Here is a 27,267-nt window from a genome sequence, read left to right on the forward strand (position 1 = left end):
CCCCTATGCACAACAATACTACTACTGTAATAGTACTCATATGTTCAAGAATGCAGCTACTATAATACTGCTTTCTACATACAAGAATATAACTACTATAATACTGCCTGCTATGTACAAGAACATAATTATTATAATTGCCTCCTATGTGCAAAAATATAACTACTACTAATATAATACTGTCCTTATGTTCAAGAATATAACTGCAATAATACTACTTCTATATACAAGAATGAACTACTATAATACTGCCACCTGTGTACAAGAATATAACTACTATAATGCTGCTCATATGTAATACTGCTATAATACTGCTTCCTATGTACAAAAATATAACTATAATACTGACTCAATGTATAAGAGTAGAACTACTATAATACTACCTCCTATGTACAAGAATATAACTACTATAATACTGCCCATATTTACAAGAATATATGTTACTACTATAATACTGCCCCTATGTACAAAAATATAACCACTATAATACTGACTCCTATGTACAAGAATATAACTATTATAATACTGCCTCCTGTGTACAATAATAAAACTACTATAATACTGCCTCCTGTGTACAAGAATATAACTACTTTAATACTGCTCATATGTACAAGCATACAACTGCTATAATACTGCTTCCTTTGTACAAAAATATAACTATAATACTGCCTCCTATGTTCAAAAATATAACTACTATAATACTGCCCCTATATACAAGATTATAACTACTATAATACTGCCTCCTGTGTGCAAGAATATACAGACGTGGACAAAATTGTTGGTACCCTTTGGTCAATGAAAGAAAAAGTCACAATGGTCACAGAAATAACTTTAATCTGACAAAAGTAATAATAAATTAAAATTCTATAAATGTTAACCAATGAAAGTCAGACATTGTTTTTCAACCATGCTTCAACAGAATTATGTAAAAAAATAAACTCATGAAACAGGCATGGACAAAAATGATGGTACCCCTAACTTAATATTTTGTTGCGCAACCTTTTGAGGCAATCACTGCAATCAAACGCTTCCTGTAACTGTCAATGAGACATCTGCACCTCTCAGCAGGTATTTTGGCCCACTCCTCATGAGCAAACTGCTCCAGTTGTGTCCGGTTTGAAGGGTGCCTTTTCCAGACTGCATGTTTCAGCTCCTTCCAAAGATGCTCAATAGGATTGAGGTCAGGGCTCATAGAAGGCCACTTTAGAATAGTCCAATTTTTTCCTCTTAGCCATTCTTGGGTGTTTTTAGCGGTGTGTTTTGGGTCATTGTCCTGTTGCAAGACCCATGACCTGCGACTGAGACCAAGCTTTCTGACACTGGCTAGTACATTTCTCTCTAGAATTCCTTGATAGTCTTGAGATTTCATTGTACCCTGCACAGATTCAAGACACCCTGTGCCAGACGCAGCAAAGCAGCCCCAGAACATAACAGAGCCTCCTCCATGTTTCACAGTAGGGACAGTGTTCTTTTCTTGATATGCTTCATTTTTTCGTCTGTGAACATACAGCTGATGTGCCTTGGCAAAAACTTCGATTTTTGTCTCATCTGTCCACAGGACATTCTCCCAGAAGCTTTGTGGCTTGTCAACATGTAGTTTGGCATATTCCAGTCTTGCTTTTTTATGATTCGTTTTCAACAATGGTGTCCTCCTTGGTCGTCTCCCATGTAGTCCACTTTGGCTCAAACAACGACGGATGGTGCGATCTGACACTGATGTTCCTTGAGCATGAAGTTCACCTTGAATCTCTTTAGAAGTCTTTCTAGGCTCTTTTGTTACCATTCGGATTATCCGTCTCTTAGATTTGTCATCAATTTTCCTCCTGCGGCCACGTCCAGGGAGGTTGGCTACAGTCCCATGGATCTTAAACTTATGAATAATATGTGCAACTGCACTCACAGGAACATCTAGTTGCTTGGAGATGGTCTTATAGCCTTTACCTTTAACATGCTTGTCTATAATTTTCTTTCTGATCTCTTGAGACAGCTCTTTCCTTTGCTTCCTCTGGTCCATGTCGAGTGTGGTACACACCATATCACCAAACAACACAGTGATTACCTGGAGCCATATATATAGGCCCAATGGCTGATTACAAGGTTGTAGACACCTGTGATGCTAATTAGTGGACACACCTTGAATTAACATGTCCCTTTGGTCACATTATGTTCTGTGTTTTCTAGGGGTACCATCATTTTTGTCCATGCCTGTTTCATGAGTTTATTTTTTTACATAATTCTGTTGAAGCATGGTTGAAAAACAATGTCTGACTTTCATTGGTTAACATTTATAGAATTTTAATTTATTATTACTTTTGTCAGATTAAAGTTATTTCTGTGACCATTGTGACTTTTTCTTTCATTGACCAAAGGGTACCAACAATTTTGTCCACGTCTGTAACTACTATAATACTACCTCCTGTGTACAAGAATATAACTACTATAATACTGTTTATATGTACAAGAATACAACTGCTATAATCGTTTGTACAAAAATATAACTATAATACTGCCTCCTATGTACAAAAATATAACTACTATAATACTGCCCCTATCTACAAGAATATAACCACTATAATACTGACTCCTTTGTGCAAAAATATAACTACTATAATACTGATCATATGTACAAGAGTACAACTACTATAATACTGCCTCCTATGTACAAAAATATTGCTACTATAATACTGCCCCATATATGCAATATATGTCAGACAATTTGAAATTAAAAGTAAGTAAAGAAAGTTCAGATTGTCCTCAATGGGAACCGCTAACCCCACAATCCAGAGCTTATAGCAGTGCAGGAGAGTTATGATAAGAGCAGCTCATATTGGTCACATACGGTATGGATGTAAATGTTTCTGGGGGTACTCCTTGCTATAGATATGTGACAAAGTAGTGATCATGGGGGTCAGGGAAGCTTCTACACTCATCCCATTGAATAAAGCTACTTTTTACTTCTTGCCAGCCTAAAGTGGCTGGTAAGAGGGTGCAGTTGATTTTCTTCCCAACCTGAGGTGGCTGATAACAGAGAATAATAAATTGGATTCACCTATCTTAAAGTTTCTCTATGACCTGAAGTGGATGATAACAGGGAGCAATAGCTTATAGTCATCTGCATAGTAAATAGAGGGCAGAGTGTCCCTTCAGGATAATCATCTTTTATCTTGAATGGATCTTTCAAAGAAAATCTGGCTGAAACAATTTGCCGCCATTTATCTGCTCCGTCACTTTTCAGTCAAATTGCTCAGCTTTGCACCTTTTATTGTTAGAAGCTCAAGAAATCTGCATGTTCAGACCTCATGCACATGAACGTATGTATTGTGCAATCCGCAAATAATACAGATGACGTCCATGTGCATTCTGTATTTTGCGGAACGGAACAGCTGGCCCCTAATAGAACAGTGCTATACTTGTCCGTAATGCGGACAATAATAGGACATGTTCTATTTTTTTGCGGAACGGAAATACAGACATACGTAAACGGAATGCACACGGAGTAACTTCATTTTTTTGGGGGGACCCATTGAAATGAGTGGTTCCGTATACGGTCTGCAAAAAAACGGAACGGACACGAAAAGAAAATACGTTCGTGTGCATTGGGCCTCACAGTCTGCTTCAGGGTGTTTTTTACAGGAATAGTTAATAAAAAATGATGAGGGAAGGGTTCATCAGTAGCAAAGTAAAAAGATGGCGCAAATATGGCGGTCAATGTGCATTCTGTAGTCATAAATGTTGTAGAACGCAGAATAACAGCTGCTTTAGAGGGGCCTGCAGCAGAAATACCTTCTTTCACCAGTGGAATGGGGTATATGATCATGCACGGTGCCATTATTGTGGAATTTCTGTATAAACCTCACAAATGACCCTTATGATTCGTGATGTAGAGTAGTTCCAAAACCAAAACCACCCAGCGCCAGCCTGCTGAGTTAATAGATATACAGGCTTGTCTACAAAGCTGACAATCCACCACCATAGATAACATGCAAAGAAATGTATACTTGAAGTCAAAAATGGGCAAAACCATACCAGAGATTCCCAGCCCCACAGACAGGCTCCCATATTATGTGTTTAGGTGCCCCCTGTTTGTCATATATGCAGTTTACTGTAGGTACTGGGGCACCTCTAATCTGTGCCAGTCTAAATACCCATCCTCAGTATGAAAAGACTTGTTGGACAAGATAGGATTGGACAGACAGGATGGGGGAGATGGGGCTGTATTAGGATGTAAACCTACATGGTACCTCCCACTGTGCTATGAGATTTGGGACTAGGGGCCAGCAGATATTTTGATACCACATTCCATACACTCAGGATAGCCCCAGTCACTACATAATCCCCCTCCCCATTTAAAGACTGACTTTAAAATATATTAAATCACATGTACCCTCACTCGAAATAACTGTGCACTGGCAGGGAATGGGTTAAAGAGGGGAGGTATTTGAGTCTTGCAATATACATACCGACAGCATGTATGTATGATACATATTGTATGACCCTAAGCATTGCCCGCCCGTTCTGCATCCCACACCTGTTCCTTCTGGTCCAAAGTGTCCAGCAATAACCTCCCCTCCAAATGATCCAAAATTACCCGTGTGATCCTTACCGTGTCCCTCGGAGGTCTGAGGACCCTGACAAGCAGATAACAGCCAGGAGATGAGAGGAACCCTTACAATGTTTGCCAGTCATGGACCCCCAACAAAAGGGCTTCAGATGGGGACGATGCCAAGAGCCCTCTGCTGCTTCAACCTTTCATCCTTGGGGAAGGGGGGGGGAGACAATAAACAAGAGGTTCAGAGAGGAGTGACGGCACTGGGGATGTGAGTGGAGTGGCGTCCCTCACAGTCTACCGGCAAGAAGAGAGCAGTCAGCTGAAGGCTCCGAAACAGCAAGGAAGCCCGGGAGAATGAGAGTGCAAGGAAGACGAAGGCGACGTAGGATGACAGGGACTCAATGCACTGAGCAACTGAGCAGAGTAGGCAGGCAGCAAGCCACACACAAGCACACACACACGTGTAACCCCCCTTCATGGCACCCAGACATGGGCAACCTCCAGCACTCAGCCACAGCTGCCTATTATACGCTGCACTCATTCACCCACAAGGGAGAAGGAATCTCCAGTACACACATAGATGCATACATGTACACACAGAGATATATAACTATATTCACACATACACTCACCTAACACATATGCAGCGATAAACACATGCACATGTAATCTCCATAACCAGACATGGACAACCTCAAACACTAAGCCAAAGCTGCATGTTATACACTGCAGTAGGCTACATTCACATGACGGCCGGGAAGAATGGCAAAATGGTCTATTTTTAATGGCCTTTTTTTCACTGTCTTCCTGAGGGATAGCTGTAAAAAGGGGCCCCTTCAATTGTAGGTGGGATGTCGGTCCAGGAAAACAAAGTAGGACATGTCCTGTTTTTGGGCGGCCTTTATTCACAGGCTGTCAAAAAAAAAAAAAAAAACACGTCCATTTGAATAACACCCTAGACTACCATTGTTCTTAAAACAAAACGGCCGTTTTTCAGTCGTGTGAATGTAGCCTGTGAACAACAAGAGAAATCTAAATTCAATCAATATTTGATGTGACCGCCCTTTGCCATCAGAACAGCATCAGTTCTTCTAGGTAAACTTGTACACAGTTTTTGAAGGAACTCAGCAGGGAGGTTGTTTTAAGGATCTTGGAGAACTAACCACAGATGCGCTCATATGTAGATGTACACATGCACATACGTACAAACACTCGTAACCCCTTGAGATGATATCCAGACATGGGCATCCTCCAGCACTGAGCCACAGCTGCATGTACAGTTCAACAATTCAATCAAAGGGAGAAAGGATTTCTAGTGTGTATATATATATATATATATATATATATATATATATTCACACCAAAACATATATATGTAATAATACACACGTAACTACTTTATATAGCAGCGAGGAATGGGACTCCTCTAACACAGAACCACTGCCATTAGACATGACAAGCCACCTGCATCACAGTCTTCAAATGTATCGCCATCCAGAGGAGGGCACCTGCGGCCACTGGAGAGGGCTTGGGTGGCCCTCCAAGGCATGGGCCCACCGGGTCTTTGGCCAATTCGCCCCTGGTGTTGGGTTTGTATGACAACACGTGTGTTAGAAGGATGGAAAGGCCAGATGTTGGGGAGATTTGGGGTGATATACACAGGAGAAGGCAACACACCTACAGCCATTATTGCATACAGTTCTGTTTATGACCTGGAATGCATGAGGCTGTGGAACAAATATAATGCTCACAATGTGACATGCCTATTAATATGTGCACGGCACAAGCTTATATGAAATAAAAAATATTCCACTTTGATGGCCATTTTGTTTCCTCTTTTTGGTGTCGTGAGGAGGAGAAAGAGACAGAGAGATGCCTGAAATAATTTGATTTGATGGAGTTGTGAACACCGTATTGAAGACTGCACAGACGAAAGAGGGGTCAGTCTAATGTTATCTAGTGGGCTTGTAGAAATAGTGACCGGCTGCAACTTCACTGTAACTTCCGGTCAGGAAATTAAGAAGACAGAGAATTCTGCCGCACAAAGAGCTTTGAAGCAAAGAGCTCTGTAAAAGTCCCAAACTTAAACTCCAAAACTGACCCCTTTTCTCTGAGTTCTAGAGAAGACCTAGTGATGCCGATGAATTATTGTATTTGTACTGCTCCATGGAGATGGGTGCTGATATGGTAGTATGGGTGAAATAGTAGTGCCAACACTTTAACAAGACCCACATCCTCATCCAAGATCCCTCAGCATTGTGCCGATCATACAGAAGGTCACCTGCCAGGTCTCTGCTAGCAGAAATGTACATATGAGCCCCCAATCATCAGCCACTCTCGTGGTACTGTCATCTCCTGTGCCAGGCTCATGACTAGATGCTAATCCGATGATTGCAGTCCAGAGCAGGGGAGCTTCTCTTTCTGTCCTACACCTACTTTATGTTCTTCACCCCTGTGTGTTTGACCTCCTGCTTCTTCGGCTCGTCATTGTCTAAAATTTTGATGGACAGATGACTTACCACCTTTTCAGAAACCTCTTGGGACTTTCACTTGCTATATTTTTCCTCACTTGCTGTCTCTTCCCCCCTCACGTATACATTCTAATTTTCCTGTCTTGTTAAATCCTCCCCCATTTGCTGTCTCTTTCCTCTCTTGCTGTATCTCTCCTCACTTTCAGTCTCTTCCTCCCTCAGACTGCTGTATATCCCTCACTTGCTCTTTCCTCTTTTCCTGTCTCTTGTTGTCTCCTCCCTCCCTCACTGTCTCTTTCGTCTTTTGCCTCACTTACCTTTTCCCTCATTTACCATCTCTGTCCCCACTTGCTGTCACTTTCCTCACTTGCTGTCTCTTTTGCCCTCAGTATATATCTCTCCAGCTATTTTGGTTTTTCTGTATTTGCCCCCCCTCTTCCACCACTACATCCCCTTCTGTTGTCTTCCTTGCACCATACTTTGCTCTTCTGCGGGCTCCAGTGCCCTTCATTATGTGGGTGTCTTCGCTGTTCTTGTCTTTTGTTTGCTGTTGTTTTCGGGGGTCCGCTCAAGATATTACTGTCTTGCCGTTGTTGCCTCCCTGTAATTAATGTTGTCAGCTGAAATCGCCCATTTGTGGAGCACAATGGGATTCACCGCCCACCTCAAACCTCCAGTGTGAAGCCAGCAAGTCCCAAACCATAAACCATGATGTCAAGTGCCCAGACTAGAAGCATCAAGAGGAGCGCAGCAGGTGACTGGCCTGTGGAGGACAGTGACCAGTAGCCCACCTGCCTAAATCTGTAACAGGTGGCACTGATTGTGGTCCTGAAATAATTCCCAGCAACTGGACCATAGCATCTGTGTGGCAGAGCTGAGAATATTATACAAAGATCATGCTAGAATACCCTCACTAACAGCATCATGCTGCTGCCCCAAGATCAGCATATGCCTCTCCTGAAATACTATGTGCTTCTGGGGGCACTGATCCTTCCAGAATGTAACTCTGTCTCTGTGTACTCCCCCAAGATCAGAAAACCATCTCCTGAGACACTCTTGTTCTCTTTTTCTCCCTGCTCTTTCTACCATATAACGTTTAGTCTGTGTCCTCTTACCAGATCATCATATTATCTCCTGAAATGCTCTGTGCACCTGTTGGGCCTTTCCTCTTCTACTTTTACTCCGTGTTCTCCCAGAAGATCAACCCTCTGAAATACACTTTGCTTCTGAGAACTTTGATCCTTCCACTAAGTAGCTGTGTTGTCTGGGACTTCCCTCGAGGTGCTGCTAGGGCCCTGCTCCTTTGGCTATGCAACATTGATCTGTGATCCCAAACAAGCTCAGCACCCACCTTTCCTGAAATACTTTGTGCTGCTGTGGGACCATGCTCCTTCTACTGTATCCTATGTTTCCCAACAAGATCTTGCGTTTCTGTGGGAATTCTTGCCCATTCATCCAGAAGAGCATTTTTGAGGCCAGACACTGATTGGATGAGAGGGCCTGTTCTCGTTCATCCCAAAGGTGTTTGATGGGGTTGAGTTTGGGGGACCATGCAAGTCAGTCTTTATATTCTTAGCTTACAGGGTATTTTTGGGCATCACTGTTGGAGTACCTTCTCTGTAGGTACTGATTCATACATAAAAGGCACAGGGTTGTGGCAACATACAGAAGAGGTTTGTGTCTGTATGTATGCAGGTGTGTGGATGAACTGACAATGTAGCTACATAACTCCAGAATGGCTAACAACTTCTTGTCCACAACAACATTACAAAGTAACCTATACCTGATAGTCTAAGGAGGAAAATTCTCAGTAAATCATGGCTGAGCTGTAGCAAATCTACAGACTGCATTCTGCCCTGCATTCACCACTGCTCTCTAGTGAATGGACAGGCTGCATTCTCTGTGATGTCACCACTGCTCTCTAGTGAATGGATAGGCTGCATTCTCTGTGATGTCACCACTGCTCTCTAGTGAATGGATAGGCTGCATTCTTAGTGATGTCACCACTGATTTCTAGTGAATGAATAGGCTGCATTTTCAGAGATGACACCGCGGCTCTCTAGTGAATAGACAAGCTGCATTCTCGGTGATGTCACCACTGATCTCTAGTGAATGGATAGGCTGCATTCTCACTCATGTCATTGCTGCTCTAGTGAATGGATAGGCTGCATTCTTAGTGATGTCACCACAGATCTCTAGTGCAGTGTTTTCCAACCAGCGTGCCTCCAGCTGTTGCAAAACTACAACTCCCAGCATGCCCAGACAGCCTTTGGCTGTGCAGGCATGCTGGGAGTTGTAGTCTTGCAACACCTGGAGGCACACTGGTTGGGAAACACTGCTCTAGTGCAGTGTTTCCCAACCAGTGTGCCTCCAGCTGTTGCAAAACTACAATTCCCAGCATGCCCGCACAACCAAAGACTGCCCGGGCATGCTGGGAGTTGTAGTTTTGCAACAGCTGGAGGCACACTGGTTGGGAAACACTGCTCTAGTGAATGGATAGGGTGCATTCTTAGTGGTCACCACTGATCTTCAGTGAATGGATATCCTGCATCCTCAGTGATGTCACCACAGATCTCTAGTGAATGGATAGGCTGCATTCTTAGTGATGTCACCACTGATCTCTTCTGAATGCATAGGCTGCATTCTTAGTGATGTCACCACTGATCTCTTCTGAATGCATAGGCTGCATTCTCAGTGATGTCACTGCTGATCTCTGGTGAATGAATAGTCTGCATTCTCATTGATGTCACCGCTGATCCCTGGTGAATGGTTATGCTGCATTCTCCGTGATGTCACCACTGCTATTTAGTTAATGGATAGGCTGCATTCTCAGTGATGGGACCGCTGCTCCCTATTGAATGGATAGGCTGCATTCTCTGTGGTGTCACAGCTGCTCTCTAGTGAATGGACAGGCTGCATTCTCAGTGATGTGACTGCTGCTCTCTAGTGAATGGAAAGGCTGCATTCTCTGTGGTGTCACCACTGCTGTTTAGTTAATGGGTAGGCTGCATTTTCAGTGATGTCACCGCTGATCTCTGCTGAATGAATATGCTGCATTCTCAGTGATGTCACCACTGCTGTTTAGTTAATGAATAGACTGCATTGTCAGTGATGTCACCACTGCTCTTTAGTTAATGGATAGGCTGCATTCCCAATGATATCACAGCTTATCTTTAGTAAATGGATAAACATCCTTCTTAGTGATAGATTGTTCAGTTTCATAATAATTATAAAGAACTTCTTTATAAAGATTCAGAGCTCAGTTTAAAATTTCTGTTGAAGAGCCTAGTGGTCACATGCACGACTTATGAATTCCCCTCCGCTGGTTATATATGGGATGTGACATGGTTTTAAAGTTCCTATATTTGTGCCTTAATGACGCAGAGGAAAACTTCACGTTACCACTGCTGGGAGAGTGAGAGGTGGCAACAAGGGAAGGTGAGAACTTTAGGTGGGAAGTCACTAGGAAGGGGGATATTCTTAGTTCAGTCATCTGATGATTTAACCCTGTCTCCTGTGGTCAGTATTGGGGTTCCCTCTGATGCTTTATTAATTCTTCTTCTGAGGTTAGAAAAAAATGATAAACATAATAGATTACTGGCCCCAAGCTGTGGCTCTCCTATAGCTCCCAGCATATCTTCTCTGCAAAATCAGTGGCCAAACATGTGATCACACAGAAAAAGCTGAGCTGAGCCCTGACCTTGTTTTATATCATGTCTTATTCTTCAGTTTCATCCAGAGCTGCATTCACGATTCTGCTGGATGCCACTGTGCACTCCTAATGGGAATCCAAATACTGTATGTGAAGTCCTGTAAAAGGATACCAGCAGGGTATGAGATGTCTTGTATCTTGATAGTTAAGATGGTACATTAGTTGGAGGCAGAGATACAGTATGTTATTAGTCCTGAGAACTAACAGGATGCCACCGGGGGCAGCACAGAGATGAGAAGTCTGGTATCTTGATAGCGAAGATGGTACCAGTAGTGGGAGGCAGAGATGCCGTATCTTATTAATTCTGAGAACTAACAGCATACCAGCAGGGGCCTAGAGGTGAAAGAAAGAAGTGATGCCCTTTTTATGGAAATCTAGGTGAGTGATGCCAGTAGTAGGCAGCAGTGGCCATGCCATTTCCTGTATCCAGAGAGTTAACCAACAGAGGGCAGCCAGGAAATGTAATGTCCTATCTCCTGAGAGCCTACAGGAATGTATCAGCAGGGGGAGCAGAGAGAGATGGGTCCTGTATCCTGCGAGCCATAAGGAAGACAGTAGGGGGCAGCAGGTTCTGCAGCTATAAGGTTCTACAGCCTGCCAGCTTACAGAAAACCAGCTGGTTGTGACTAACGTGAAAGACGTGATAGCACAAGGTATAGTACTGCAGATCTGTACAGAAGCATAGACTGTACACCCCATCCTTACTGGTGCAGGTTACACATTTTGGTGGCACAGTTTGCCGCCCCCTGGCTGGCATGTGTCTGGCTGTACCCACCGTATTCTGCATTTTTGTTAATGACTTTGTGCAGTGTGTGGAGGTCGAGCAGATAATGAAGTGGCTGATGGCGCTCCCTCATGTGTGGCAGGCTTGGAAATTACAAGTCCTGGCACCTCATTGTTTACATATAATTGATGTTTTGTCACGAGCGGAGAAGGACAAAGTGACAAGGTGCAGAACTAGCACCCCCTAGGGGTTATCCTCTGTATGTAGTCATCATCTTCTCTAATGCTTACAGCTATTGGGGTCCAGATGAAACTGTCTGTGTTGCGGGATATCTTCTGGAAGGTGGCACTGCAGGTAAGTGGCAGTAAAATGATACCAGAGACGTCTCCTTGAACAACCTGTTGAACAAAAGGGCGCTACAATGTGTATATACAGTATATATTTATATATATATATACTCTGCACCAGGTGTACTCCATTGCTTTCACTGAATGACCTTTAAATGCCCAGTCACAGGGCTAGAATATAGTTGGCCATCTATGCCCATCCTCTCTGTGCTTACATAATGCTCATGTTCAGCCCAGAATCCTAAGACACAGATTATCAGTGGTCTCCAACCTCTGGATACCCAACTACAACTCTCAGTAAGCCCCGACCAGGAATTGTAGTTTAAAAACAGCTTGACGCTACTCCAATAAAAATAGAAATTCCACAGTCGTCCTTGTCTATCACATTGTTAAAAATTATAACTGTATCTGAGGAAGCTGGATGACAAAAGCTCGGCATGACAGCTGTGATAGGAGTTTGAACCCAGCTTTGCTGAAAGGGGAATATACCTAGATTTATACCAGATTTATAGGCATTATAGGGAATATTTATCAAAACTGGTGTAAAGGAAAACTAGTTTAGTTGCACATAAAAAACAATCAGCTTGATCCTTTCATTTTCCAACGGTGCTCTGACAAATGAAAGGTGGAATCTGCTTGGTTGCTATGGGCAACTAAGCCGGTTTTCCTTACACCCGTTTTGATAAATCTCCTCCTATGTGCCTTGTATTACATACTGTTGTCACTTTACACTTATGACCATTTTCTTTTTATCTTCCCCTGGTGGTCTCATCACTTCCAGCCCAACGACACTGATGTAAGTTTTTTTCTACAGAATTCGGAACTATAGAGTTACTAGTTGTGGTCAGGGTCATGATGGCCTCCTGATGTCCAGTAGAAGACCCCTTCCTGTAGCAGACTTCATCCTCTGGGAATCTTTATTGGGCTAGGGTCACAGCTTATGGAGCATTTAAAGGGGCATGTCATTGTTTTGTACAGTGTGACTAATGCTTGTGTATTCACCTGTAATACAATCTGTATCTTCTGCAGTGCAGCACTGTGGATGGCATGTGTCCATTGAGCTGTGAGGACGAGGTACGTATGGGTCATTGATGGATCAGTGATCCATCAAAAGGAAAGCTGGGATATGTGTATCTACACTGTGCCCGCTTTGTGAAATGAAGAAATTCTGCTTCTCTCTTTCAGAGGCTGAACTGTTACCTGATTGACAGTAATGGCTTCATTGTGCTGTCCAAGGACCTAGAGCAGGTAAGTGGAGGATGGGAGGAGTAGGAACAGCGGCTGAAGTGAAGGGTTTCAAGTTGGGTGCCACCACTGAGAAATTGCAGATACAAGGGTGGGATAAAGTGTTTTCTCATGGGTTTTGTAGGTTTATGGTGTGGTCTAACTCGATGCAATCGTTGAGTGGACACTATAGGTGCTGGCTTCTAGGTCTAGACGTTAGGGCCCAAAATCAGAAAAAAATGGCAATGGGTAAGAGGTGGATAGGTGAAGCTATATGGAACTTGTACCATGGGTCCTCTGGGAGGGATAATATGTTAGATATTGAGATGACAGAGAAGTAATATTGGGAGTTGCCTGGATAGGATGGTGTTTAGTATTTTGTCCAAGTGGGTGGATTATTGGAAATTCTGGAGAACCGCCATGTGCAGCATTGTCACAGGTATCTGTGCATTCCATGGCTGCTGGAGGGTGCATTGAGGAGTATCCATAGAGCAAACACAAAGATCAAGGTGGTCCCACAGATGCTCATTTGGGTTCGTCTGGGGAATTAGGGGACCAGGGTAGTACTTGGAAGTCTTGGTTATGCTCTTCCAACCAATGTCAAACATTTTTAGCTGTGTGACATGTTGCATTGTCTTGCTGGAAGATCCCACCCGCCCCAGGGAAGACAATCAGCATGTCCAAATTGGTTAAGAGTGCCTTCCATATGGATGAGTGGGCCCAGAGAAGGACACAAAAACATTCCCCATACCATAACGTGCCACCATCAGCTTGTGTTCTTCCAGCAGTGATTGCGGGGTGTTTGTTCTCTAATGTTTCTCGCCTGACACGCCAACGTCAATCCGTTCCATGAAGTAGAAAATGTTGAGCTAATTGAAGAAGGCAACCATTTGTCAATCAGTGGAAGTCCAATTTTGATACTGCTGCGAAACTGAAGACTTTTCTGCGGATGCAAGTTTGTTAGCAGAGGTGCAGTGACTAGAGATGAGCGATTTTCCGCTTATCAAAATCATTCACACTTCGTTTGGTGGTAAAAGGTGAATTGCGTTATGGACTCCCCTGCATAATGGAAACAGGACAGATCCGTTTTGCAGCCTATAGAATTCTATTATGACGGAATAAATAACGGAATGCCTCTAAAGGCATTCCGTTGCAGTATCAAAAAGTCAATTGCATTATGGTCCGTGGTAACGGAATCCATGACGCAATTCACCTTTTACCACCAAACGAAGTGTGAATGAATTTCAAAATATGAAATTCGCTCATCTCTAGCAGTGACCATCCGTTTGCTTCAGAGCCCCATACACAGTAGAGCTTGTTGAACTCTGACAAATTGTCCCTTTTGCCCATGACAGCAATGAGGGATATGTGAGCAGACAGCCTATCTCACCCCTTAGATACCCCCAAGCCAGCTCACCACACAGCTCACCACACATGACTTCCTTCCACACATGACATCAAAAGTAGGAAGTAGTCATAATAATAGGACTCAAGTGTGTGTGTTACATCTGTATGTATGCTTTTGTTATTGAAGGAGAACAAGGATGGAGACATCAAGTACACCCTCGCCAGTTGCCCCCACTCATCATGTACACTCACAGTGAGAGGGTTAATTACATTTAAAAGGACTCTATGATAATGAGCTCTGGGTTCCCCAACCTGCCATTAAAATCCCATTATATGAGTACAGCCGTGACACATGCCTGTCCACAGGTATATACAGACACACCAACAATTATATGGCTAGATAGCACACAATGTAATTATAACATAACAAAATAATCTCTGCCCAGGATGTGACTGTCTCTTGGGCATCCAGCTTGCCAAGGTCATGATGAGCCAAGCGGAGGACATAGTATTTCTACCCAAAGATGAACCATTTCTATGATTCCCTCTGATCTTGTCACCATAACTACAGACAGTGCCCCTAGTGGCGCAATGCTTCATTTTGTAGGAAGGAAAGTAACCATCTACCTCTGTACTTTCTCCCCTACAGACAGGCATGTTCCTCGGAGAGTTTGATGGTTCGTTGATGACACAGCTTCTGCACATGAGCATCTTCAGACAGTAAGCGCCTCTCCTAATATCTCATGTAGCAGGGTCCTATGTTATATGACAACTGCAGACACTACTACTCCAAGCATCTCCCTGTAATCCTTTGTCCTCAACTGCATTTCCCTACATCAGGGTCTTACGTAAAAAATGGCTCCTCACTGATCCCATTTTATGGTTTCCTGTCTCAGGGTGACGCTCTACGACTACCAGGCCATGTGCAAAATTCCATATCATCACCACAGCGGAGGCCGCAACCTGCTCAACGTAAGCTCCATGATATCAGCCCCTCGTGGGGTGGAACACAATGGACGGACATGCACCAAACAGCCATATAGCATGTATAACATAAAAGATGGTCATACATCATATCTGACATACAAGACAGGTCATAGATTATATGTAATACTCAAAAAGGTTGCGTGTAACAAATTAGACAGTCATATGAAGTACACAGGACAGTCATACACTAAACAGTCTTATATCATGTGGAACACACAAGACAGTCATATATACAATATGTTCATACTCTAAACAGTCATAGGTCACATGTAATATATATGAGGACTCTATGTACTGTAGAGGACTGTATAGCATTACACTGGATCCCCTTGCTGGCACAGATTTTATGCCCATCCACCCCTGTATGCCAGGAAGTCCTTGTGCTTGTTTGCTACCTTACTTGTACATGTTACACATGATATATGACAGTCCTTGGGTGTACGTACGATGAGGGTGGCTGCTCTAGGGACTATAGCAAGGGGAACCCAAAACAGCTTCACATTGCCCATGGCAAAAAAAGACCCCCCCCCTACCCCCAGCATACACCCAAGATGATACTTCTATGGTATGTACACCCTAAGGTGCACATACAGTATATCACATGTAACTAGTGGGGTAAGTGTCTCCAGTCATCTTTGTGTCTTCTCTTTGCAGCCGCTGTTTGCATTGATCTCAGCTGCCCAGTGGCTGCTCAGTAACCTCGTCCTGTAAGTACTCTGCCCGTCCTTTATACAAACCTTATGGGGGATAGGACTTATGTATTGCATAGTAGATGCCCCATGAGGTCAGTGATGCTGAGTAAATTGATTTATTAAAGGGCCAATAACCTTAAAGTCTGGAGCTACAGAGGCAGATATCTGTCATACATATGTAAATGTTTCTGAGGGCGGAATATGTGACATAAAGTACAGGCATCTGCACCGTATTGATCCAACCAGACTATAGTCAGCGTGAAGCGTGAAGTGGCTGATAACAGGGAGCAATAGATCATGTACAGTTCACAACAATCTCACCTTTCCCTTCTTCTCAACTTCCAGGTTTGTTCTAGAATTCAGCCTGTGTCCTTTTTGGTCCTCTGATAATACAGCAGAAGGTACGTAGGTGGCCCTGGAGGTCACATCTTCCCAGGTGCAGTACCACTTTTAGCCACTGTCCTAGCAGCAGTCTTTTGCCATAAACGTTAATGCAGCAGCGCCACCATTTACTTGGACGTGTAATGCACAATATACAGTTATTATGCCAGAAAGCCTCCCTGATTTTGTTTTATTCCACAAAAACAGAGCCTGGAAACTATAGGCCGGTAAGTTTAACATCTGTTGTGGGTAAACTGTTTGAAGGTTTTCTGAGAGATGCTATGTTAGAGCATCTTAACGGAAATAAGCAAATAACGCCATATCAGCATGGCTTCGTGAGGGATCGATCATGTCAAACAAATTTAATCAGTTTCTATGAGGAGGTAAGTTCTAGACTTGACAGCGGCGAATCAATGGATGTCGTGTATCTGGACTTCTCCAAAGCATTTGACACTGTACCACATAAAAGGTTAGTATATAAAATGAGAATGCTTGGACTGGGAGAAAACATATGTTTTGTATGTGGGTAAGTAACTGGCTAAATGATAGAAAACAGAGGGTGGTTATTAATGGTAAATACTCAGATTGGGTCACTGTCACTAGTGGGGTACCTCAGGGGTCAGTATTGGGCCCTATTCTCTTCAATATATTTATTAATGATCTTGTAGAAGGCTTGCATAGTAAAATATCAATTTTCGCAGATGACACTAAACTGTGTAAAGTAATTAACACTGATGAGGACAGTATACTACTACAGAGGGATCTGGATAGATTGGAGGCTTGGGCAGATAAGTCGCAGATGAGGTTTAACACTGACAAATGTAAGGTTATGCACATGGGAAGGAATAATGCAAGTCACCCGTACTTATTAAATGGTAAAACACTCAGTAACACTGACATGGAAAAAGATCTAGGAATTTTAATAAACAGCAAACTAAGCTGCAAAAAACAGTGTCAGGCAGCTGCTGCCAAGGCCAATAAGATAATGGTTGCATCAAAAGGGGCATAGAGGTTTGTACACAAACATAGAAGAGGATTCTTTACGGTAAGAGCACTATGGAACTCTCTGCCTGAGGAGGTGGTGATGGTGAGTACAATAAAGGAATTCAAGAGGGGCCTGGATGTATTTCTGGAGCGTAATAATATTACAGGCTATAGCTACTAGAGAGAGATATCGTTGATCCAGGGATTTATTCTGATTGCCTGATTGGAGTCGGGAAGGAATTTTTATTCCCCTAAAGTGAGGAAAATTGGCTTCTACCTCACAGGGTTTTTTTGCCTTCCTCTGGATCAACTTGCAGGATGACAGGCCGAACTGGATGGACAAATGTCTTTTTTCGGCCTTATGTACTATGTTACTAAAATCAGCCCTTCAACGAGTGGATTTCCTGAAAGCAGTTGTATGGAGGAATGGAAGTGATGACCATAGTGTTCCTATATTTATCTATCTATAAATTATTAGTATATACAATTATATATCATATAAAGTTGTTATAATATTCTGTATTACTGTCGGGTCCATGTATTGTGTCACCAGACTCATGATTGTCCTATTGTCTCCCATTTCTTTCATTCATTCATTCATTCACCCTCCATTCATGTGAAATCATTGATGTCTCATCCATCATATGACCTGTCATGTGATATCCAGCAAAGTCCTTTTTCCATCACTGTAAGTAAAAGAAGACTGAACAAACACCCCCTACCCCACCCCAAATGAAATGAATGAGTCAAACCCCCTTCATGTCAATCACAGCCTGTCCTGTACTGGCCAGCCTTTCTTAAAGGAAACAGGCCAGGCAGCATTTAAAACAGTCCCATTATCATAACCATCCCCATTATTCTAAAGCCACTCCCTTGTGGTCCCTCCCCCACGGATCTTCCTTTTTTCTTTTGTCACCATATACCTTGTATCTTACATCCTCACAATAACAGATGTCCTTATCTTCATCCTCTGGCCTCGCTGAAGGGAATTACAGATGATTAATGATGGAGGAATCAGAAGTTTCTTTTCTACATTTTACATACATTTTTCTTTCTGTCTTCAGCTCACAAGCACAAGAAGCAGGACATGCTGCAGCCATGTGACACAGAGTACCCAGCCTTCATACATGACACCTCCATCCGAGAAGCCAATGGGCTCATTGAGTGCGGTCACTGCCAAAAGTGAGACACCACAACCCAAACTCCCCTCCCAAAACCCATCCGTTGACCCATCTTGCCATAACTCATGGAGGCTGGGTGACAAACAGTATGGCCGCCATCTCAGATGTGTTGTCAGTCAGCTTTCTTGGAGTCCAGAATGAGAAATCTGAAAACTGTTAAAACGAGTTGTTACTGTGTGCAAAAGCAGAGTGTCCGCTAAGAAAAGATTGACAACTCAAGAAATAATATTTACAGATTTTACCATTTTTAAGCAGTTTAGGACCATAACTTTTTTCCTCATTCGGCTACGTAAATAATTTTTGCGCCTTTATCTGTAAAAAATGTTGGGGTTAAAAGCACAACATGCAACTTAAATATTTTTATTATGTCCTTTTTCAGTAGCGGTCGTTTTGCTATATGGGATGTATGAGTTATGGTCGCTGGGGGCGGGGACATTTAACATTACATCTTTTTAATTTTATTACGGATTTGTACTGTAACTGGGGCTGACATATTGGCCTCAGTTACGGGGGGAATACAGCCCCCAGAGAGGTTGTACCTGGGTGTACAACCTCTCTGCAGAGCTGATCTGGGTCTACTAAGACTCTGCAGCTCATGCAGACTTCCTGGCGATCATATCACCATTGGGACAGGAAAAGGAAGCGGCAGGGGAGTAACTATAAGGGAAGCGGCTGCTTTGGGGCCCAGACCCACAAGGGGCCCTCTCAGGAGGAAGACTGAAAAATGTTATGGTCAGGGCCCCTCAACAGTATTATACAATTACATAATATACAGAGAGACTGCAGGAAATAGATGGGCCTTGTCTGAGAGCTCAATCTTGACTAGTCACAGTAGTGGGGGTTGCACAGAAGTTGCTGGAGAAGGTAAGGGGGGACCTGTTCAAAAATTTGCTGTGGGCCCCAGTTGTAGTTACAGCACTGGGAAGCGGCATTGCTGTTTCCTGATCTGTGTACACAGCGCTTGTTTAACGCTGTGTATAGTCATGAATAAGACAGGGACAGTGAAAAACGGAGAGGACTCCCTGCTTCTGCAGCTACACGATTCACACACCGCTGCAATTTCTGTACGAATGTTTTAAAATATCCATGCAGAGATATGTGCCGACAGCCCGGACATGTATAGTCAGTTCAAAATGTTATCCTAATAATCAAGCAGATATTACAATGTAGCCAAATTAGAACAGATGTGAAGGGTTTGTGCACTTTTGCAGTCCTCCAGACTGATACACTGTAACAAACTCATGATAGAAGAGAGATTTGTGCTGCAGATATGTTTAGCTCACAGAGGATTGTCTAGACTGGATGCAATTGTAACAAAGCTTCAGCTGTGAAAAGTATTAAATCAGAATGGGTTTTCTTGAAAAGTGTGAGGTATAAAACTAGACACGACACGTTTAGAAGGATTTGGTGCTGCTCTGTACCTACTTTCTGCTTGCTTACACCCCCCTCATGTGGCATTTTGTGGTACTGCAGACTAGAGGTGGGCCATTTCACTCTAATAAGAGTCCCTCCCTCTCCTATTTATATTCAGGACTTTATGATCTTTTGTGTTTTTCCCCAGTGACTGTGTTCCTCTGTTCACTCCGCAGGATGTTCGTCATGCAGCACGTAGAACAGAGTAACCTCCTCCTCTTGGTCAGCGACTCACTCTGTGACTGCAGCATATTCCCTGAAGTCTCCTTACAAGCCAAAGAAGTTAAATATATCCTTATGGCTACATTATGACGATTATGGCTACTGTATGAAGATTAGAAATACATCTGTTACACTACAGGTTCCGGCATGTCTGCAGTTTTCATAGCCTGCTGGGATCTGTAGTTCTTCAGCACTAGATTAGGTTCTGTGGTCCAGACCATTTTTAGACAGACAGGACGGAGACCACTTGGCTGCATGAAAGCATGGCGGGAGGGAGGTTAAAATTAGGGTGCAGGTATAGCCAAGATGAGAAATCCAATAGGTGGACCTGCAGTGGAGTGGCTGTAGGTCGCAGCAGTCGCACTTGCAAACAGACCACTAAGCCAATGGGGACCCACTGTCCCCCTCACAAAATATAGACTCCTTCATGATCAGACCTACTGTTTCAGGAGCACTCTGCCCACTCACAGAGCCTGTAGTTACAGTAACTACTTTTTCTCCATCAGGAATCACGGCCAGGGCAGTGCTGGAGCCTGGAAAGCTTTAAATGAACCAATTCATTGCTAAACCAGCAGGGATTGTAGAAATAGCCCTCTCACTGCCCTAGCACACTAGGTATACTTACATTTATCCCCTTCACCACCAGACCTACTAACATTAACTGTTTCATTGCCCAGACCACAAGTTATACTGACATTGACCCCTTCACTGGCCTAGAACACCAGGAAAATTGATATTAGCGTTTTTACTGCCATGGACCACAGGGTAAACTGACCATAATCCCTTTAGTCTCTTACCTTCTTTACCTCTCACCAGAAGTTCTGACAATACCGCCTTCTCTGCTCTAAACCACCAGTACTTTTGACATTAACCCGATCACTTTAGGAAATGACCAAGGACTGTGAAAGTAAAACTTTTAAGCCTCTTTCACACAGGCGTCCCGTGTTAGGGCCTGATAGGATGCGGGCGCGTCGCGGGAAAATGCACGATTCTTCTGCGCGAGTTCAAAGCGTTTTAATGCGTTTTGCACACGCTCGAGAAAATCGGCATGTTTGGTACCCAGACCTGAACCCGGACTGCTTCACAGAAGTTCGGGTTTGAGATGGGTTTTGTGTAAATTTTATTATTTTCCCTTATAACATGGTTATAAGGGGAAATAATAGCATTCTTAATACAGAATTCTAAGTAAATTAGGGATGGAGGGGTTAAAAAAATAAAAATAAAATATTAAACTCACCTCATCCACTTGTTCGCGCATCCCAGCTTCTCTTCTTTCTTCTTCTTTAAGGACCTGGGAGAAAAGGACCTTTGGTGACATCACTGCGCTCATCACATGGTCTATCACATGGTCCATCACCATGGTGATGGACCAAGTGATGAGCGCAGTGACGCCATGGTGATGGACCATGTGACGTCACCAAAGGTCCTTTTCTCCCAGGTCCTCAAAGAAGAAGAAAGAAGAGAAGCTGGGCTGCACGAAAAAGTGGATGAGGTGAATTTAATTTAAAAAAAATTTAACCCCTCCATCCCTAATTTACTTTCTGTATTAATAATGCTATTATTTTCCCTTATAACCATTTCATAAGGGAAAATAATAAAGATCGGGTCCCCATCCCGATCGTCACCAAGCAACCATGCATGAAAATCGCACCGCATCTGCACTTGCTTGCGATTTTTACGCAGCCCCTTTCACTTCTATGGGGCCTGCGTTGAGTGAAAAACGCACAATATAGAGCATGCTGCGATTTTCACACAACGCACAAGTGATGCGTGAAAATCACCGCTCATGTGAACAGCCCCATAGAAATGAATGGGTCGGGATTCAGTGCGGGTGCAATGCGTTCACCTCACTCATTGCACCCGCGCGGAAAACCCTCCTGTGTGAAAGAGAACTTACTGCTGTATACCACGATGCTTACAGAATTAACCCCTTCACTGCCCTCGATGTCAGTAAACATTGTAAACAGTCTAAGGGTACTTTCACACTAGCGTTTTTCTTTTCCGGCATAGAGTTCCATCACAGGGGCTCTATACCGGAAAAGAACTGATCAGGCATATCCCCATGCATTCTGAATGGAGAGCAATCCGTTCAGGATGCATCAGGATGTCTTCAGTTCAGTCATTTTGACTGATCAGGCAAGAGATAAAACCGTAGCATGCTACGGTTTTATCTCCGGCGAAAAAAACTGAAGACTTGCCTGAATGGCGGATCCGGTATTTTCCCCCATAGGAATGTATTAGTGCCGGATCCGGAATTCAAAATACCAGAATGCTGGATCCGTCCTTCCGGCCTGCGCATGCGCAGACCAGTAAAAATGTGAAAAAAGGTATAAGACGGATCCGTCTGTCCACATGACAAGCAGAGAAATGGATCCGTTCTTGCAATGCATTTGTGAGACGGATACGCATCTGGATCCGTCTCACAAATGCTTTCAGTCACAGCCAGATCAGCGACGACGGAACTGCCCCACCAGATCACACTGCCGCAAGTGTGAAAGTAGCCTAAGAACATTGCCAGAAAAGCAGCTGAAAGTGACAGGTGGGATGTGGCTGACATTACCTGGTGAGAATCTAATCTAGTTGTTTAGATTCAAATTTTTTTTTGTCTGAAATGGGGTCCATTAAGTAAAAAGTTAGAGAATTGTTCTGGGATTTGAATTTAATCCAGAAGGTTTTAAAGTATTAGGGTGATGGATTTAGCATAAATTCTGTGCCTAAAATCCACACAATCCACCTATTGATTTCAATGGGAGAAATGTGCGGTAGTTTATATGGCGCGTTATTTTCTAAAAAAAAACACCCACTGAAAAATTCATAAAACGCACAGAATTTTGAAGCAGATTTTAAAAAAAATTCAGCACGGGAAAAAATCCATGTGACTCAATCATAAGGGGGTCTGGGGTCTAATATTAAAGGCATTGTTTGAGTTTTTTTTTCTAAAAGGTCAGGGAATGTGCTTGAACAATAATAAAAACCTGATATTCACTACTCCGAGCCCACTCCATTCCAGCAACCTGATTTTATTCTCTCAGTAGCCAAGATGTCATGTTTTTGGCTGTAGTTATGACAGGCTCGTCTACCACATATGACCGCTGCAGCAAGTCAGTGCTTTAGCAGTATACTGCACAAGACGCCTGAGATTGGCTGCAGTGGTCACAGGCAGTATATGGACACGTCACTGTTACAGTCAGGAAAGCAAAGCCTGGCATGGAGGATGGAGCAGCAGCAGTTGAAAGTAGCAGTTTCGAGGCAGTGAGTATATGTTTTTTTTTTTTCCGTTTACGTTCCGTTTTTTGTGTTCCATTCATTGCAATGGATCAGCAAACGAAACGGAAGGTACTCCGTATGCATCCCGTTTTTCCTTTCAAAGATAGAACATGTCCTATTATTGTCTGCATAACGGACAAGGATAGTACTATTTTATCATGGGCCAGCTGTTCCGTTTCGCAAAAAACTGAATGCACACGGACGTCATCTGTATTTTTTGCGGACCTGTATTTAGCGGACCGCAAAATACATCTATACGGTCGTGTGCAAGAGGCCGAATAGTTTCTCTGCATTTTTAAAAATGTTATATTAACCTGGACAACTCCCCAATATAAGGGGTCTGTGTATATTTGAACATGCCCTTTTATATAGATGTATTGTAAGGGTATTTTTAAGCACGGTACTGATTGGTACTGTCCCCTTTAATTCTGTTTAATACTCTGTGTAATAGTTTACAAGTTTTCCTTGTAATGAAGTAGGTTAGAGATAATACCCATCCCCCATTGTGCTGATAAGAACACATTCCTGAGTGATCTCAGAGACATGCGTGATGCACACTGGAGGAGGGGATGATGAAAATAAGTGTGGTCTGCACTAACAATTAATTGGGATTCGACCGGGCACTTCATCCTAGGTAGGATGTGAGTATTGATTTGCCCTCTTTTGAATTCACGTTACGTTACAATAAGCCACACCCCTCAAAAGCCCAGCCCCCTTTTTTATCACAACCGTCTGCTTGAGTACCACTCTCCCGGGCTGAACACATCCAGGTGTAAGTCAGTAGAACCTTAACTCTAGTGCACATAACGCTTCTGTGAAGTGTGAGCGGATGAGATCCCAGAAACTCAGACGACGTCCACATTCCTGTCATGCCTTCCACCCTGAGGTAAGTGATGAGATATGGAAGAATGTTGACTGTGGAGCATACACCCATACAGGGTTGCCAACCAGAGTTTTTCTTTTTACCGAAAACCTTGTCCCAAAATCAGGGACAGACAGTATTTTTTATGGACATAGTGGAAAAGCAAAATGAATGATAAACATTTTAAGTAATATATGTCTATAGCTCGATATACTGATAAGAACTCGTTACAAGCATTTACTGTAAGCTGAGAAAGGATTTTAATCAAGCGCCACCAGCCTCAAAAAAATCACGGACAGATGCTTTTTTTTCACGGACCTAGGAAAAAAAGTTGCTTATTTTTACGGACTGTCCAGAAATTTCTGGATGGTTGGCAACCCGGCACCCATAGTCTTGGGATCAGTAGATGTTTCAGGAATCAGACATAATATTGATATCCCAGAAATGTCTACATTACGTACAAATAAAACTCTAACTTCATTTGTCACAGGAAAATGCTCAGGACTGCGGCAGAGGGGCGGGACTATCGGTCTCCGTTTTGTTAATCCTTGCATCACTCGTGGTTTCCCTACGATGACTGATTTCATCAACAGCAACTGCAAAGAACATGAAGACATCCTGATCCTGTTGTAGGCTCAAGATCATAGACAAGGGAAAGCATGATTATCTATGCAACATATACCGGGCCCCAGGGGCCCCACATAGTCACAAGTAACATACTAGACTCTCTACAGAAGCGTTTGTCACTCGCTGGATGATTGGGATCCACTGAAGAGAGTAAATCCTTTATTAGATGACAGCGTGTCCCCTGCAGGGAGCACTCATCAGATCATTGCTGGATTACATCCTCATGAAGGAGAAGTATCACCAGATGTAAAACCACAAATAATCAGCGTCCGGAGCAGCGCCTCCTGCTTTCTGCCTCCATAAGATTTTCTTGTTTCTATATTTCTATAATCTGTGACATTTCCAGCAAATAAACGTTTTTGTTTTTATTTTTTTCGGTTTCTGGAAATTTACTGTTCATTCTGTATTGCGTATTATTAATATGTTACGAACGTTATATTCTGGATGGCCAGAGAGAAAAGGGTTAATGTAATTTGCCATATGATAATCCGGGACTATGTACATGCTTGTTTCTAGCAAAGGGCTACCGAACAATATGAAATCTCCAGGGAACAAATTATAGGAGGTGTCTGATTACAAAGCGGTCATCCAAGATCCAGAATGTATTGTATAATTATATTTCATATGATGTATATAGAGGTAGCAGTCTATATGCACTACATTACACAAGGTAATATATAACTGTATACCCTTACAACAAACAGTCGATCACCAGGCGCTTACATGGATCTCACCCAGTTTCCCAATATCCGTGCATCAGTCAATCCCAGGCAATGCAGAACGCAAGCTGCAATGCTCCAGTTCTCTGATGAATTGACAATCTTCTTTTAAAGGGCATCTGTCAGCAGATTTGTACCTATGACACTGGCTGAACTGTTACATGTGCGCTTGGAAGCAGAAGGCATCTGTGTTGGTCCCATGTTTATATGTGCCCGCATTGCTGAGAAAAATGATGCTTTAATATATGCAAATTGGCCTGTAGGAGCAACAGGGGCGTTGCCCTTACTCTTAGAGGCTCAGCTCTCTCTGCAACTGTCATGCCCTCTCCACCTTAATTGACAGGACCAGGCAGGTGTGATCACATTTACACTGCCTGACCTTGTAGTGCAGAGGGTGTGGGTGTTGCAGAAAGAGCTGAGCCTCTAGGAATAACGGTAACGCCCCCCATTGCTCCTAGAGGCTCATTTGCATGTATTAAAACATCATTTTTCTCAGCAATGCGGGCACATAGGAACTGCCAAGCGCACATGTAACAGATCAGCCAGTTTCATAGGTACAAATCTGCAGACAGATGTCCTTTAAGTGGAAGAAATTTTAATTACAGTAAATAAACTTGTAATAAAAACCATTGCCCTCCACCTCACCCGTTTATTTTGATTTCTGTGGTGGAAAAAGTGGAACAGATGCTTCACATCTTTAGCGCTCATTCTGAGCATCGGATTTCTCACTATACAGGTCCTTCTCAGAAAATTAGCATATTGTGATAAAGTTCATTATTTTCTGTAATGTACTGATAAACATTAGACTTTCATATATTTTAGATTCATTACACGCCAACTGAAGTAGTTCAAGCCTTTTATTGTTTTAATATTGATGATTTTGGCATACAGCTCATGAAAACCCAAATTTCCTATCTCAAAAAATTAGCATATTTCATCCGACCAATAAAAGAAAAGTGTTTTTAATACAAAAAAAGTCAACCTTCAAATAATTATGTTCAGTTATGCACTCAATACTTGGTCGGGAATCCTTTTGCAGTAATACCATGGTCAGTAAACCATTTACCAGTGGTTTTGGCACTGTGAGCAGGTGCCAGGTCATGCTGAAAAATGAAATCTTCATCTCCATAAAGCTTTTCAGCAGATGGAAGCATGAAGTGCTCCAAAATCTCCTGATAGCTAGCTGCATTGACCCTGCCCTTGATAAAACACAGTGGACCAACACCAGCAGCTGACATGGCACCGCAGACCATCACTGACTGTGGGTACTTGACACTGGACTTCAGGCATTTTGGCTTTTCCCTCTCCCCAGTCTTCCTCCAGACTCTGGCACCTTGATTTCCGAATGACATGCAACAGTCCAGTGCTGCTTCTCTGTAGCCCAGGTCAGGCGCTTCTGCGCTGTTTCTGGTTCAAAAGTGGCTTGACCTGGGGAATGCGGCACCTGTAGCCCATTTCCTGCACACGCCTGTACACGGTGGCTCTGGATGTTTCTACTCCAGACTCAGTCCACTGCTTCCGCAGGTCCCCCAAGGTCTGGAATCGGTCCTTCTCCACA

At 43.0% G+C, this 27,267-nt stretch overlaps 2 protein-coding genes across 5 annotated transcripts in view; one reads left to right on the plus strand and one right to left on the minus strand.

Annotated features, from left to right (window-relative positions):
- The window catches only part of LRTM2 (leucine rich repeats and transmembrane domains 2), a 59,837-nt gene extending 52,481 nt beyond the window's left edge, over positions 1-7,356 (minus strand). Inside the window, exon 1 of the mRNA XM_044282178.1 lies at positions 7,338-7,356. Coding sequence (XP_044138113.1) covers positions 7,338-7,356 — 19 coding nt within the window. The remainder of the gene's footprint in view (positions 1-7,337) is intronic.
- CACNA2D4 (calcium voltage-gated channel auxiliary subunit alpha2delta 4) overlaps positions 1-25,363 on the plus strand; it is a 234,855-nt gene extending 209,492 nt beyond the window's left edge. Inside the window, exons 27-39 of one of the 4 annotated variants that reach the window (XM_044281371.1) lie at positions 11,749-11,810; positions 12,585-12,599; positions 12,833-12,877; positions 12,989-13,051; positions 15,024-15,094; positions 15,271-15,346; positions 16,016-16,068; positions 16,399-16,454; positions 18,086-18,106; positions 18,483-18,600; positions 20,189-20,301; positions 24,305-24,387; positions 24,854-25,363. In XM_044281371.1, coding sequence (XP_044137306.1) covers positions 11,749-11,810; positions 12,585-12,599; positions 12,833-12,877; positions 12,989-13,051; positions 15,024-15,094; positions 15,271-15,346; positions 16,016-16,068; positions 16,399-16,454; positions 18,086-18,106; positions 18,483-18,600; positions 20,189-20,301; positions 24,305-24,387; positions 24,854-24,940 — 863 coding nt within the window. In that variant the 3' untranslated portion in view covers positions 24,941-25,363. The remainder of the gene's footprint in view (positions 1-11,748; positions 11,811-12,584; positions 12,600-12,832; positions 12,878-12,988; positions 13,052-15,023; positions 15,095-15,270; positions 15,347-16,015; positions 16,069-16,398; positions 16,455-18,085; positions 18,107-18,482; positions 18,601-20,188; positions 20,302-24,304; positions 24,388-24,853) is intronic. The other 3 variants (XM_044281372.1, XM_044281373.1, XM_044281374.1) reach the window with 3 other exon arrangements.
- The last annotated feature ends 1,904 nt before the right edge of the window (positions 25,364-27,267 follow it).

Source organism: Bufo gargarizans, chromosome 2 (assembly GCF_014858855.1).
Source record: "Bufo gargarizans isolate SCDJY-AF-19 chromosome 2, ASM1485885v1, whole genome shotgun sequence".
NCBI lineage: Eukaryota > Metazoa > Chordata > Amphibia > Anura > Bufonidae > Bufo > Bufo gargarizans.